Consider the following 14,657-nt stretch of genomic DNA (forward strand, 5'->3'; position numbering starts at 1 on the left):
CAGGTGTCCCTTTCCACATCTGGTGTGTCCATCTGATAAAGGCCAGTCTGCCTGCTATAATAATTTGAACCATTCGTTACACAGAAGAAGAGCAGCAGTCTGACCTTGGATAAGCTGGCGGTGAACAGGACACACTCGAACAATTCTCCCATCCTCTTGAGGAATTCGTCAACGTGAGGTCTCTTTAACACATACACCTGGGTGGAGACACAAAAGCATTGGAGTATGAAATGCACCGTTGGTCTGCCACATGCTTCACTTTATTATGGATATGATCAGGAATAAAACTACTCATGGGGAAATATATAAAAAGAAAAGAAAATGGTAATCCTACTTCTGACCGGTGTGTCCAGATATTCTGAAGACACACATATATTGGCATGTAGTAGTTTATTAAAACATAACAGAGCAACCTACCTGTCCAAATTTAGGCTTTTTAATATCATATATAATTTCAGTCTCCAAACATTACAGTTCTGTGATTATCAAGACGTCATATTGGATGACGAGGAATAATATCCATTTCATGGTGTTACCCACTGTACACACTGATATTCTCTACCATTAACATTAATTTCTTTTGTCTGTTGATAATCCTATGCTGCTATAATGACATCAAATACTGCAAAAGAAAACATAAAGCTGTAACATTTCTTGAAAACACCCCAACAGGACTTTATATTGTATCTACTTCCACTAAGATGCTGGCGGCCTTGTTTCTGAACCAAGTCATCCTGAATAGGCTTTCCCCACTTTAAACAAGCCTATCCTGGATTACTTGAAACAGACCCAGGCCCTTTGGACAACAAAGCTCCTCTGTCTGCTGGGAGGCCCAGCACAACAGATTGGGTTTACCACTGAGCGCCTGCAGGGAATAGTCACTGCCATTCCCCAGCACCAATGAGCAGGACATAATATGCCCCACAGAGTGAGATTGATGGCCAGTGATTTCTGAGAAGCCTGCCAGGGTTTTCTCATTTCGTCAGGCCACGTAAATAGCCGCCTGCTGCTTGGAGCCATCAACAGAGTGAGCTACAGCACTGTCAGGGAGCTAGCACAGTGTTTCCAGTGCAAACCAGGGAGAATTTCGGAGTTTTACCCCCTTACTTTTGAATTTGAAAGTTCATAATAAGGCTTTCAAAAGCATCAATACTTGTTTATGTGTTTCAAATGATATGATCTTAATTATACATTAAATAGTATTGAATATACTGAAGCTATATTAAAAAAAAAGATCTACAATCAGATTTTCAACCCAAGGCTACATGGATCAAACAACATGGAAGAAAATCAGCTGGTCCTCAACCTGTGGCTGAAATGACATTCTCTCCAGCAATTAACCCACCACTGACTTTCTGTACCAGCACAATAGAAAAAGAAAAGAAAAAAAATCTATCCTCTTTTGTGTGCCTAGGACTTTTTTTTGTCGTTATCCGAATCAAGTCATCATTTTAAATTAATTAAATATCTTGTAAACAAGCTTAGTAATAGTGTTGGATTTCAATTAAAACCTGATTTCTATTTTAGTTTACAGGGTATGATTTAAATGTTTCATATTTATTCTCATTATCCATTCAAGATCTTCCTAGTTGTCAGTGTTTTGGTTCATTTTGTAAAAAAAAATGTTAAAAAGTTTAAGAACAGAGGTAAAAATGAATGGCATGGTGTACATGTTGTACTCCCTTGTAATCTACAATTGCATTCATTATTTCAATGTTTTTTCATACAAGTATCGTATATAAGTTTAAAATTCTGGTATTGTGACAACCTTAGTTCATAAAGCATGCTACTGTTCAGGTCAGATGGTTAATAGCACAGATTGTGGTTTCTGGTGGGTGGTACATACAGTGCAATAATGGACAGTGCACATAAAATGGTTCTCTGTATTAATCCTGCTTGCACAATTGTTTACACAAATCTTCGGGGCTTTTATCATGAAGTCTATCAAGCTTGTAGAAACTTCCATGATGGCTGCTTTTAACATTGTGGCGATGTAGCAAATGGTCACTTAAGCATATCAAGTGCCTACCTGGTGAACCGTTCCATCAATTTCCACTGGAATGATAAAATCAGCATTGTTCACTGGCTGTTGAAAAAAGGAGTAGAAGTGTTAAACACACAAAAAGAATCATTTCATTTTATCTTCAAAGGAAATCTACACTTTACCATTCGGGCTGGGCGTTATGAAGATGTACAGTATATCATCAAAATGCTATGAAACTGTCTATTGTACATATTTTTCTATATTGCTTCTACGAAAAACCAGCTGGCGGACTGCGTTACAGCAATATTTACATCATTTGGACGCTGTTTTTTACGTTCGGATCCTTTCACGTTGTGTTAATTTCACACTAAAGTTCTTAATAAAATGAGAAAATGCTCAGAACTTTTCATTTGTCAAATATTTATACATAGAGTATACAAAAATAGACTTTGCCATGTGGTTATTTCATGTATTTATTGAATTATTAGAAAACATGCTATATCCTGATACATATCGTCATCAAGATATGAAATGACATATCGGGACAGAAGATTTTGGCCATATTGCTCAGCCCTGTTTTCCAGAGAGACGTGAGTGATAGCAACAAATCTGAAGTGAGGATGTGTCAGACACACAGACACAAAGATGCTGCCTCAGCGTCTTTTAAATAACACAATACTGTAAATAACTCCTGTCACTTCCATCATGGAAATATGGGCACTACAGAAAGTGATAAGGGTCATAACTTTTCTGATTTACTTAGGCAGTTCTCACATCTGAAATATGCTTCTCAAATGTTAGTATCACCCCAAGCATTTTCTATATAAGGCATTACAGCATGGCCTAAACATATACTATGAGGTAATGCAAGTGAGACCGAACGAATTTAACATCAACCATAAACAGAAAGTGCGTGTACGCTTTGAGAATTAATGCACAGTATTTTTCTCAATGTTGCATGCTGGTTTATGTTCTGTCCTGTATCTGCTGGTTTAAATGTTTTGCATTTGAAAAATTAATTTATCTTAATGATTATTAATTAATCCATATTTTTGGATTTTTTTTTTTCTTTTTTAGACAGCAAAACTGAATTAATAGCAGCTTGAACTTGAACTAAAGCAATTTTTTTAGGACCATCAGTACAAATGCAAATCCAGTATTCACAGCCATTTTAGTTGTGGTTTGATCTGTCAACTCTGGGTCTCTTTGCGTTGCTCGCGACTTGCTGCCCGAGTTCTCCATCACCATCTGTTCCCAGTGAGCAGGTAGTGTGTAGTGTCTATCATTATGTGAGCATGTGGGCTGAGCAACCACTCTTCTTTTTATCCTCTAACTCTTTTTTGTTTTTAAATAATACATCCGCTATCTTAACCCCAAATATACAACAAAAATACTTCCAGGTATGTCAGTTAAAACCGTCAGTTCAATTAGTATCTTACATTTTCCTATCTAATTGCATGTGTCCCAATACTTGTCATTGATTTGTCTAATGATCTATTACCAAAGGTTTAAAACATTACTATTTTTATTTATACATTAAATGTCAAGCTCTGCTATTATATTATATCCTATTTGCCATATTTGCATTGTGGCCTATAATGACACCATTCAAAAGCAGTACTGAAATATACAAGATTATGATTCTTTATTAGGGGTGTTGAAATTAATCATTGCACTAATGCATCGTGATGCGGACGTAGATGATTCTGCATCGATGCAGTGACAGGCCATAATCGATTATTGCCTACCGATATTACTTGTTGATTTTACGGTTGCTGCATTTTACAATAAAAAAGGGAGTTCATATATATCTGACTGCTTGAATTTGTTGGTGAAAACCATGTGTAGCAATATATAACAACGTTGAGGAGGTGACGCATCGTGATATGGAATCGATTCGAACCGTTGACAGGATAATGGAAATCGAATCGTGAGACAAGTAAAGATTCACACCCCTATTCTTTATCGTGACACAACATTTGCATGACAAGGCACAGAGCCTAGTGTCTAATTTGCAAATTGTGTATGTTTTTGTATGTTTAGCATTTATGGTGTGGTTACATTTCTGAATGGTAGTTACAATATAGGCCATACAAATATAATATCAAGTGACATATTTGGTCTATTTTTACTGAAAGTGGTATTAGTAATGTGACCGGCTTGCTTCTCGTAAAAATGGAGCCTTTATTTCCTTAACCACTCGAAATGGGTAATCTTAAACTTTTAAAAAGGCAACTGGGTCACCTTTAAAATGTGGTGGTCTGGCTAACCTGCTACAGAACCACACAGGGTTTGAATAAGTTGGGATGACTTAAAGCAACACTATGTAACGTTTCCCGCTTCGGTCCCCCTACAGGTTGGAAGTGGAATTGTCCATTACATTACATTATGCAAGTTTGCCAGATCGGGTAGCGGATCTGTAGTTCGAATGAACTGGACAATGTAATGTAATGGACAATTCTGCTTCCAAACTGTAGGGGGACCAAAGCGGGAAAATTTCTCTAGTGTTGCTTTAAAAGGGACAATTCACCCATACATCAAAATACTTATTTTTCCTTTGACCTGTAGTGCTATTTATTAATCTAGATTGTTTTGGTGTGGGTTTCCCAGTGTTGGAGATATCGGCCGTAGAGATGTCTGCCTTCTCTCCAATATAATGGAACTAGATGGCACTTATTACCGCTGACCGTATCAATGCAGATGGCGGGTGTAGTTTGGTAGAAAGAAAATAGTTCCTACATGAAACTGCTCAAAACTCTGGATTATCTTGAGTAACCAAGTCATGATTTCTGGAAAGACACATTGCTGTTGAGTTTTTCAAATTGCTTTGAGCCGAGTGCCATCCAGTTCCATTATATTGGGGAACTATCCCTTTAAGGGTAAAATTAATACTTGACTACTCCGTGGTTCTACACCTTCATGTTCATTTTTGTATAAGTGCATTTGTTTAATTTTATCCAGTTTTTCTATTTCATGTAAAATGTGATATTTCACATTCTAAAAAGTTTAAGAAAATGAGTCATACACTGGCTTTTCTCTTCACTTACAACCAACTCCAAAACGGTTACCTATAACGCTATTTTTAATATGTGTCAAAGTAATAATGAGTTTTATTATCCACCTTGTGTTAAACATGAAGTTAACAGAGTCTGACCCTGTTTACACATAGCTAGTTGCAATATCCAGTGACATCCTTTAGGACAGTCTGTGACCTGAGAAGGACTAAACACCACATGGTATTCATTGCATGATTTGTCTTGACACAGGAGCCTGGGCTTTTGCCGTTGACTACTTTGTTCACTAAATGCTACCTTAAAAGGTATCAAACTGATCAAAAGGAAGCAAGTTATTTGTAGGAACAATCAAAAACTCAATACGTTATTTGAAAGCATCTTTACTCACAGTATATTAACACTGATTGATTTACAGATTCTATTTAAAGAGATGTGTAGTTGTAATCTCCTTTTAGAAACAGTGAAGTATTTACTGTATACTGTATATAAATGACTCAAGTCACAAGAAAGAATTGTTGATAATCTTTTTATCATATTTACAACACTCTGACCTAATGGTACATTGCCGTTAACAGCTGCACGTATACTTGTCCTTTGCAATTTACTTTTCTGATTTTAATTATTATTAGGGGTTGAAGCCCGAGGGTGTGGGATCACGATTGAAACGGCTAAGGTTTTTATTATTATTTTTCTTCTGCAGGGCTCGACAATAGCGGTTGCTCGGTTGCCCTTGGCAACCAGATTGAGTCAATGGGCAACCGTTTCGTGGCCTCTGGTTGCTCCCTTTGGCATCCACCTGTTCAATATTTATTTTGTTTTTTTAATATACAAAAACAAAACTTACAAAACTGGAAAATCTTGTTTCAAAAGAAGTCAATATTTATTTGGTTAAAGTTTAAACACTGCGTTTGTGCGCAACACAACATTTCAGCTGATGTGCGACTGCTTTCCACATACACGCGCTTGCTGTGAAAAGATACAGGCAATGCAATTTTCTGTTCACGTTAATGGCACATGTTAAAATCTGGTGCTAATATGGCACCGGAGCCCGGTATCTACCGAATGGAATAGCACTGCGGATTTCGGTGCCTCATCATGGTGCCACCTAGCTAAAAGTCTGCGCTGCTCTCCGATGCTCCGAAACAGACGTTAATGGCAACAGAAGCATTGTATTTTTAGATAAATGCGCAACATACTTTTGTGAACTCCTCCTAGGCCGTAAAGGGTCATCTGCACGAAAATGTGCAGGTAGACTCTGTGAACCCTCATGATCAAAAGTTATCAAAAGATTTTTAAATCACACCTGCAGGTGGCGCTATAAAATGTGTTTTGCCCTGTAACTCCCACACCGTTGAACGCACATTCAAAAACCTTATATCCACGCGTTCCCTGAATGGAACTGAATCTTGTGACATAGGCCACGCCCATTTCCGACTTTTATCACAGTAAAATCGTGATTTACGCTAAACCTACTTTTTCAAACTCCTTCTAGGCCGTGTATCCGATCTGCATAAAACTCAGCACATAGGATCTGCAGACCGACTTGACAAAATGTTAGCAAACAAATTTTGGTACGTTTTAGAAATGCAGATATCACGTACAAACAAATTTGGGTAGCTAGCTACAAAAATACACTTTTGCATATTGCAGCCAAAGTGATTGCTATCAATGCAAAACTTTAGATTATTGTTAGACATGCCACTCTGAGGCAATGTAATGAATGTGAATAGGAAATTTGCAATTGCAATTTCTCTGCCACAGTAATTGGTATCAGTGCAGAACTTTAAATTATTGTTCTACATGCCACTCCGAGGCTTTGTACTCATTTTGGTGTAGACTGGCCATTAGGGGGTGCTACAGTCAACTTAGATGCATTTTACGCCAATAACTCAATGCATGGAAATAGGACATTTGCGATTGAAATTTACTACAGACCTTCCAGCTCACGCGTTGTGCAATTTCCTGGTGTTTGCCTCGCCGACGTGCTTTGGGTTCCGCTTTGGTGAGCTCCGCGGTTCGCCTGGGGATGACTTGCACTGGGGGGCTTGGACCCCGTTCACAACTGCTTGCAGTTCTAGTTATTTTTACATCTTACTTGGGTTTTAGGGTGCAGGAGGGTTCTGCATCGTGAAACCAGAGCACCCGTAAAATAAATGGTTCATGTTTAGGTGGCACATGAGCTAAGAAGTTTATAAAATAAATAATCCTCCTCCTAAAAATATGCAAAATGATGCAGTGCTAATCCTATTTTTGCCTTGGCAAGTAGATTGTTTGTTTTAACAGTCAGCATGGAAGCCTCACAGCAGACACCCTAATGAGACGGTCCTAGCTATGCTTTAATGCCTGACGACTTTGATGACTAATTAAAGGTCAGATTATATAAAGAAGCCAGTTAGTCCAAATTAAACCAATGGAAAAAGACTACACTAATTTGGATGGAAGTGAGTTATTTTACATTTTGTATTTTATTTAAATATAAAAATGTATAAATTATTTTCTAAATAAAGCACTTGTAATAAAGATTTTTCAGTGACTGCTTTGTCTCTAAATAGGCAAAACAATTAAAGTTACCCAGCATGCCACAGTGTATATCCATTCACATAGTTGTGATGTGATTTCCAATTAGTGTGGACTTTTTAGCTGTAAAGACACCTTCTATCACATCAATACAGTGCAGCTAAAAGGCATTTTGTTAGATCTTGGCATTAAAACTGCCAGCAGATTTCAATACAAAAAAAACACGGCAACACCTTCTTAAATCATGTCATTGTTACTCACTATATTCCACAAATTTAGTCTAATATGGTTTCAGCGAGACCTATTTGTTACTCCAATGAGTCCATGAACATCTCTGCAAAAACTACTTTAGGATGACAGTTATATGATACGTTTTGGATGACAATGAGGGCATAAACTCAAAGCTCTCTTCGTTTATAACCTACCAGCATCTCTAAAGCTGACTAATTAACAAATTGTATAATATGCATTTGTTTTTTCAGTACAACCATAGTGTTATAAAAACAATTATATATCATTTTTATATATTGCCAATGGTTATGTCAAAGAAGTTATGTTAAAGTTAAGGTGAGGGTTAGCTGCCTGTAAGGCGACATTGGAGGCTTAAAACACCATCGAGGTCACCGTGCACACAGCGTCTGTCTCCATAAAGGAGAGAAGACGGCTGGCGAAATTCACAAGTTCACTAAAGGTTGGTATCTATCTCATGAACACCTTTCACAATCACACATTCACAATCACTGACCCGACTCTTAGCAAACAAGCGATTGTGCCTGCTTTAGAAAGTTACCTAGTCGCAAGTTTGCGGTAAAATGCAGTTGGGTTGTCAAGGTCAAAACACTATATAGCAGCTGTGAATCAAATAAACGTATAATAAATAATGTTATGGCATCTTTTACTCTTACTACATGACTCATGACAAGTTATGGTTATGGTTAGCGTTAGGGTTCATGTGTCATGACTGTGTTCATGACAGTGTCGTGTTCATGACAGTGTCATGTCTCACGTCTCTGATGTAGATACCTTCAAGTAAAGTGTTACCGAATTTTTTTTATTTATACCTGTGACATAATGTTTTTAAATCATGGGAAAACCTTCAAACGTAGACAACATTGCATGATTCTACCCCCCACCCACAAGGATCCAACCCTTGGACACATAAACTGAAAATATTTTCACCAGTGCTGTCTCATTTTTCTACAAACAAAAGCTTATGCCATCAGAATACTTTGAATTAAGCTATAACCATCTGGATGGACATGATACTTATTTGTTTTGGATCAGCTGATCCATTTAATGATCTCTTTTGAGTTAAGTGTCTGCTAGTGGTTGTTCATCTGTCAACTTTCCCAGGAAAGTGTATAGTATACATACGAGAGAAAGTAGGTCACATAGGCCAGCTTACCTTAAATGAACTATGCACTAGTGTTTCATCCAAATCAATGACCACACAGATCTTTCCTGCATCATTCGATTTCATCCGGGGAAGCAGCGGTTTTGCTGGAACCTGAAGACAAAAAGAGTTTAGACCTAATGCTCCTTGCTTACTGCATTTAAGTTTAATTGAGCCTTCAAGCCCCCAACATGAGCAGCAGTGACAAATAAGTAATTACTTTAAATAAATAAATATATAAATACATATAAATATATATATATAAATACACACACATATCATCCCAATTTGTAGGTGTAGGACTTACGGCACATTCTGTGTGTGTCTTGTCACTTAAGAGACTGAATTGTGTTCTTGTGTTTGTGTGAGGGGTTACAGGAAACCTTGGATGCTACAGCTGCTGCCCCGTTGACGGAGCATGTAAATATCACCATACTGTGGCCCATCCTTCAACAAGTGGCCGGAGATCGGTGTTTGTTAATGTGATTCTGATGCTAAAAACAAGCTGGTGTGACCAGACTTGCTGCCTCTAACACTGATGCATGTGTTTGTCCGTGTAGAGTGAAATGCCACATGAGGATAATGTAGTTTGACACACATACCACACAGTCTGCTAAGCTTAGATCTCTTGTAACTTATTCCACAGTTGCTGGTACAGTCTTAATGATTTAAAAATAGACCAACAGCATTGATGACAGATTTGCCTTGATTCTGGCATGATTTATGGTTTCTCCCACAGTTCTGAAAACTCAATTTTATCTACTCCAACACTTCACAGTTAAGGTGTAAAGACGTATTATACCTCCTCTATTGGTGGAATGCAGTACTCGCATTCACAAGGCTCAGAGGATATCTCGTCACTCCACTCGTCCTCGTCTGAATCCGTTCTTTCGGAGGCCTTGTTTTCCTCAGTCCTTCCCTCATTTTTTGTAAGTTGTGTGACAACACTGTGAATAACACCTAAAGTAGGTTTTATTTCTCTTGCCTTTTCACCTAATCCACAGTCCCCTTCAGATTCCGAAGTTTGTTTGTTGGTTGTTTTTTCCACAACGGAGCAGTTGGCAAAATTCTCACTAAGTTCAATAACTTCAGTAATTTCAAATCGGACTGCTTTCAGGGATAAAAGAGCATCTTCTCTTTCATTCCTTGAAGCATCCCCGTTAATCATCTGATCGTATGATCTTCCTTCCATAATAAATCCATTCAGGGCTTGTTTAACAGACGACTGAATGCTTTTTATCTGATATACATAGTATTCCTCAACACCTGGCTCACACATCTCTTCATTTTCCTCGTGATCTACAAGTGACCAATATGGCTCCATTTCTGAACATGCCATAAATACTTTGTCTTCAGGCTCAGTAACAATGACAGTTGTCTGTAAATGTCCAAAGGCAGAGGCATTGTCACAAAGCGATTCATATTTCTCAGCAACAAAGATTTCATCTTCATAAGCATCACCTTCAACAGAGATGTCATCTGCACATGGCGCACTCATACTCTCCTTATTACCAGAGGACAGGTAGACCTCAGCTTCTTCTTCATTGTAGATTTCAGGAACACGGCCGTCAAGTGCAGTGTCCTCATCTTCCTCAAAATTCTCTGCATAAAGGGCATAGACTTCTGATTCCTCATCTTCAACGTCATCCCCTGATAAACTTGATCCGGATTCTTTAATCCAGTCTTCGGCTTGTTCCTCTGACTCACAAGACCCAGTAGAGGCATCACCTCTCTGACTTGCATCTTCCTCATAAGTATCTTCACATGCCTCTTCAGGAGCATCCAAACATGTATCAGTTTCCCGGACATCAATTGTTTTTGTGATTTCTTTAAATTTGTATACATTTTTGGCACGTTTCTGTGCCTCAGCTTGGACTTCCTCAAGATGCAGGCGGTCATGGATATCTCCCCCGTCGAAGCAGGAGATGTAACGTTGCTTTTGTGCAAACGTGTTTCCGCAATAGTCAGCTCTGTCAAATAGATCAAAGTAATCCTCAATAACACCATCAACAGTAGGTGTTATCTTTTGATCCTCATTACTGCCGTTAATATTGCTTTGCTCCATTTCGTCATCTTCTTCAAAAGATTCCCAGTGCGTATGCTCATCACTTGAATATTCTTGAGCGGTTTTTTGGGATTCCCCAGATGAATCAGAGCAGAGGTCTGAAGGAATGCTGCCATCAGGACAAGTCTTAAAGGATTTGGTTTCAATAGAAGAGCAATCAGAGGAACAGTCTTCTTCAATTCCAAACTCTGAGGTCTTATCAAAACACTGCTTCGAAGTAGCACATTGTTGATCGTACTCTTGGCTCGTTTCAGAGTAATCCGTTTCACACATTTCACAGTGATCCGTGGACATGTTCAATGCAGTGTCATGTGGAGAGTTTTCCTCAGTGACCTGATGTGTCTCACAGCATTCACTTGCAAAGTGAACATCTTCACGGTCATCGAAATAAACATGAACAGGTGTGTCGAAATGTGAGGAATTGACATCCTCTGATAACGTGCAGGACTCTTCGTCAACAGGCTCGGCTTCAGTTTGCTCATCTTCTTGTTCAGGTTGACAGCTCTTTTCATCATCGTCATCATCATCGGTGCATTCATCATACTCAAAAAGTTCCGTGCCACAGTCCAGTATGTCCACTGAGTCAGAGACATTAGGTATGAAACCAGTCATTTCACATTGCTTAGAATCCTCCGTTGATGTGTCTGGTTCAAAGCACTCACACTGCTGATCAGAAGGCACGTAATGTTGCAGAAAGTCGAGGTGGTCTGTGCATTCAGGTATGAAATCAGACATTTCACACTGCCCAAAATCATCACGGTTCACTGCCAATGTATCTGGCTCAAAGTCAGAAGACTCAAACTGTTGATCAGAGGGCTTGCATTGCTGAAATAATTGGAGGTGTTCTGCACAGTGTTCACAGCAAGGGCTACATTCGGAAGCTAAGCTATGATTAGCACAGTGCTCAGAGGACTCGCAAGGTTTAAAACACTCACAGTGTTGAGCACATTCGTCAAATAGTTGGCTTAACCCCGAAGTCTCACACTCATCAGCAATCTGGTCGGATTCAAAAAATCTGTCGCTTTCTGAGCATTGCTCAAAGCTCTCAGAGTGTCCATTGCAATATGTGCAGGGTTCCATCTCCTCTCTGTTCATGTTGCAGTGTTCCACACAAAGGATAGAAGGGTCCATTTCTTTGCCGACAACAGTCTGCTCAGTATATTCCACAAGGACCTGTATGCCAAGTTCAGCACTTCCCTTTGAAGGGCTGGTTAAATCGGCCGCTTCTGTTAATTTGGGAACCTGGCATTGTTTAGCAAGCATGGCCTCAGTAGACAGCTGCCCTTCCCCGGAGACTTTACCTTGCTCAGAGTTTTCCAAATACATCAGGAAATGATTTCTTAGTCTGGATTTAGTTTGTTCAAAGTTTTTACTCCATGCTTTGGTTCCGGATCAGGCAGAGTCCAAGTCCAAATGACTGGCAGGTAACTTGAGGGTCCATTGAGAGTGGATAGTCACATGACTGGTGAGGGGGGGGGGGGGGCACTGCGAGCACAGCCCCCAGAGAGAGTAACAGCAACAGGAGCAGCATGCACGTTGATATGACAGTTTGTCACAACCAAAACTGAGCCTAGCACTTGACTCGACCCACCCCTTTGCCAGACACCAAGCAATTTATTTTAGGGACTTGGAAAGACGTGACAAATAACTTCTGGAATATCAAATCTCTATAAAAGGCTGAACTAAGGCATAAATCTGAAACAGACACCTGAGAACGTCTTGACCACTTCAGACCATAACAGCCAAAACCATGCTGTTTTCCAAGAATATATTTTCCACAGGAAGTACTGTCAATTGCCCAAAAATGTTAGGTAACGTGATAGCGGTCAATCATTGATGGACTATCAGGCACTGTTTTAGCATACTGTATGTAAAGATCCTAATCATTCACATGTTTCCTATTCAAAACAAGCTTTACACAGGAATTCTCTATTTATTAATACAGTATTTAATAATTAATTGATAATTATTAGTTTCTAAAATTAAACCCTTATGAATCCAGGAAAGACCATATGCCCTCATTCACTTCTGATGATTAGTGGAATGTGCCTTGCCCGTGGCACATCTACAGTAGCTGTTTTTTGCTGATTTTTGGAACGCCATGATCTTCAGGTCACACGTCTCTGTAATATTTACACCATGTCCGCCCGTCTGACCATGACGCCCAGTCATCTTGATAGATGTCTTAACATGGAGTATTTTCAACACTGCTGTACTACTTCCCAGCAGGAGAGGTGCTCTTGTAAACATGAACAGCTTTGAGCCACTAAAACATGTTTCACGCTTCACACGGCTGTCAATCATGCTGAACACATGCTGCTCAAAGACGATAAGGGGGAGAGAGAGTTGATATCACAAGAGAGTGAGAAAGGGATGTTAAGAGGTGAACTTACTTTTGACAGAGTCCCATTTTCTTCTACCAAGAGGGGGGAATTGTTTTTTAGTGGAAGTGGCTCTGATTCTTTGCGACACAGACAGCAGAAGAGACTGTCGAGAAGGCCTCTGCGGCGAGGCTTCTTGGAGGTGGAAACTTCATTGGCACCTGGAACAGAGTGAGACAGAGAGGAAACATAAGGCATGATGCTATTACGGTATCAACATGACAGAGAAGCATAGATCCCACTTATTCTTCCCCGGTACTGACTTCCGTACTTGAATAACTGTGCGTAAATAGGCTGATATCAACCCATAAACCTCACTAAGTGGAACTGATTAGGATTATTCTTCAGTGTGTAACATTAATGACAGAAGTGGAACCAGTCAAACTACTCATTAGCACGCTCTTTGGATTTAATTCATGTTTACTGTATTGTTCTTTATGTTTTATTGTGTTGCTACAGTTTTATTTCTTCAAATAGTATCTATTGTGTTTAGACCCTGGTCACACTTGGTTTAAAATGCATCTTGGCCGAGGGGAAGTGGACAGCGCTAACACAAGTTTGAACGACTACCAAGACGCATTGTGATCCGATCACTCAAACCACTTGCCGAGGTGGTCTGGGACGCATTTGACCACATATCTTTTGTAGTGTAAACGCTAATGCGACATCATCAATGCAGGACAGCGTGGTGGTTTTGGTGACAGCACGCCAATGCTCTATAACTTGCGAGTTGCGAAGTGAAGTGTTGCATGACCAGTCATCATTTTGCAGTAATGAAATCTAAACGCACGCATCTTCCGATCACCGAAACGCATTTTAAAACCAAGTGTAAACAGGGTCTCAGTCACATCTGGCCAGGGCTCAGGAACCATTTTATGATGTTAGTATTAGAAGCAATGCTGATCCAGAATATCTGATCTGTGCTTCCCTCAGGCTGGTCTGTCAGCAGGACCCCGACTGTGCTCTGTCATTCTGTGCATTGCTTGACTATGGTTATTTTAGCTGTGCAGCAAAAGGTTAAAATACATTGCATAACCCATGTACATATAGGTATACATTTCAGCCCCAAAATAGTCAGTTGAAAACATCCTGGATCAATTTCATTTCCAGTGTATGTTTTGTTGTTTCAGTACCAAGAAGTTGCTTAAATAAATAACATAATGACTTGAATTAGGGATTGGAAATATGGCAAAAACATCATGTCCCGATTTTTCTCAGGCAGGATCACGATCCACGATCTTATCAAGATTCTTTTTCATGAACATTTTCCAAGTTACTGAACAGTACTTCCAAACTAATTCCC

At 39.3% G+C, this 14,657-nt stretch overlaps 1 protein-coding gene across 2 annotated transcripts in view; it reads right to left on the reverse strand.

Moving 5' to 3' along the window:
* Window positions 1–14,657, reverse strand: part of ctdsp1 (CTD (carboxy-terminal domain, RNA polymerase II, polypeptide A) small phosphatase 1) — a 33,726-nt gene that overhangs the window by 3,950 nt on the left and 15,119 nt on the right. The window contains exons 2-5 of one of the 2 annotated variants that reach the window (XM_036004520.1): window positions 13,367–13,515; window positions 8,921–9,022; window positions 2,030–2,086; window positions 105–197 (exon numbers count right to left, since the gene is read on the reverse strand). In XM_036004520.1, the coding sequence (XP_035860413.1) occupies window positions 105–197; window positions 2,030–2,086; window positions 8,921–9,022; window positions 13,367–13,515 (401 nt within the window). Of the gene's footprint in view, window positions 1–104; window positions 198–2,029; window positions 2,087–8,920; window positions 9,023–9,710; window positions 12,720–13,366; window positions 13,516–14,657 lie in introns of those variants that run through there. The other variant, XM_031296490.2, reaches the window with a different exon arrangement.

The sequence above is a fragment of the Sander lucioperca genome, chromosome 8, assembly GCF_008315115.2.
Source record: "Sander lucioperca isolate FBNREF2018 chromosome 8, SLUC_FBN_1.2, whole genome shotgun sequence".
Classification (NCBI taxonomy): Eukaryota; Metazoa; Chordata; class Actinopteri; order Perciformes; family Percidae; genus Sander; species Sander lucioperca.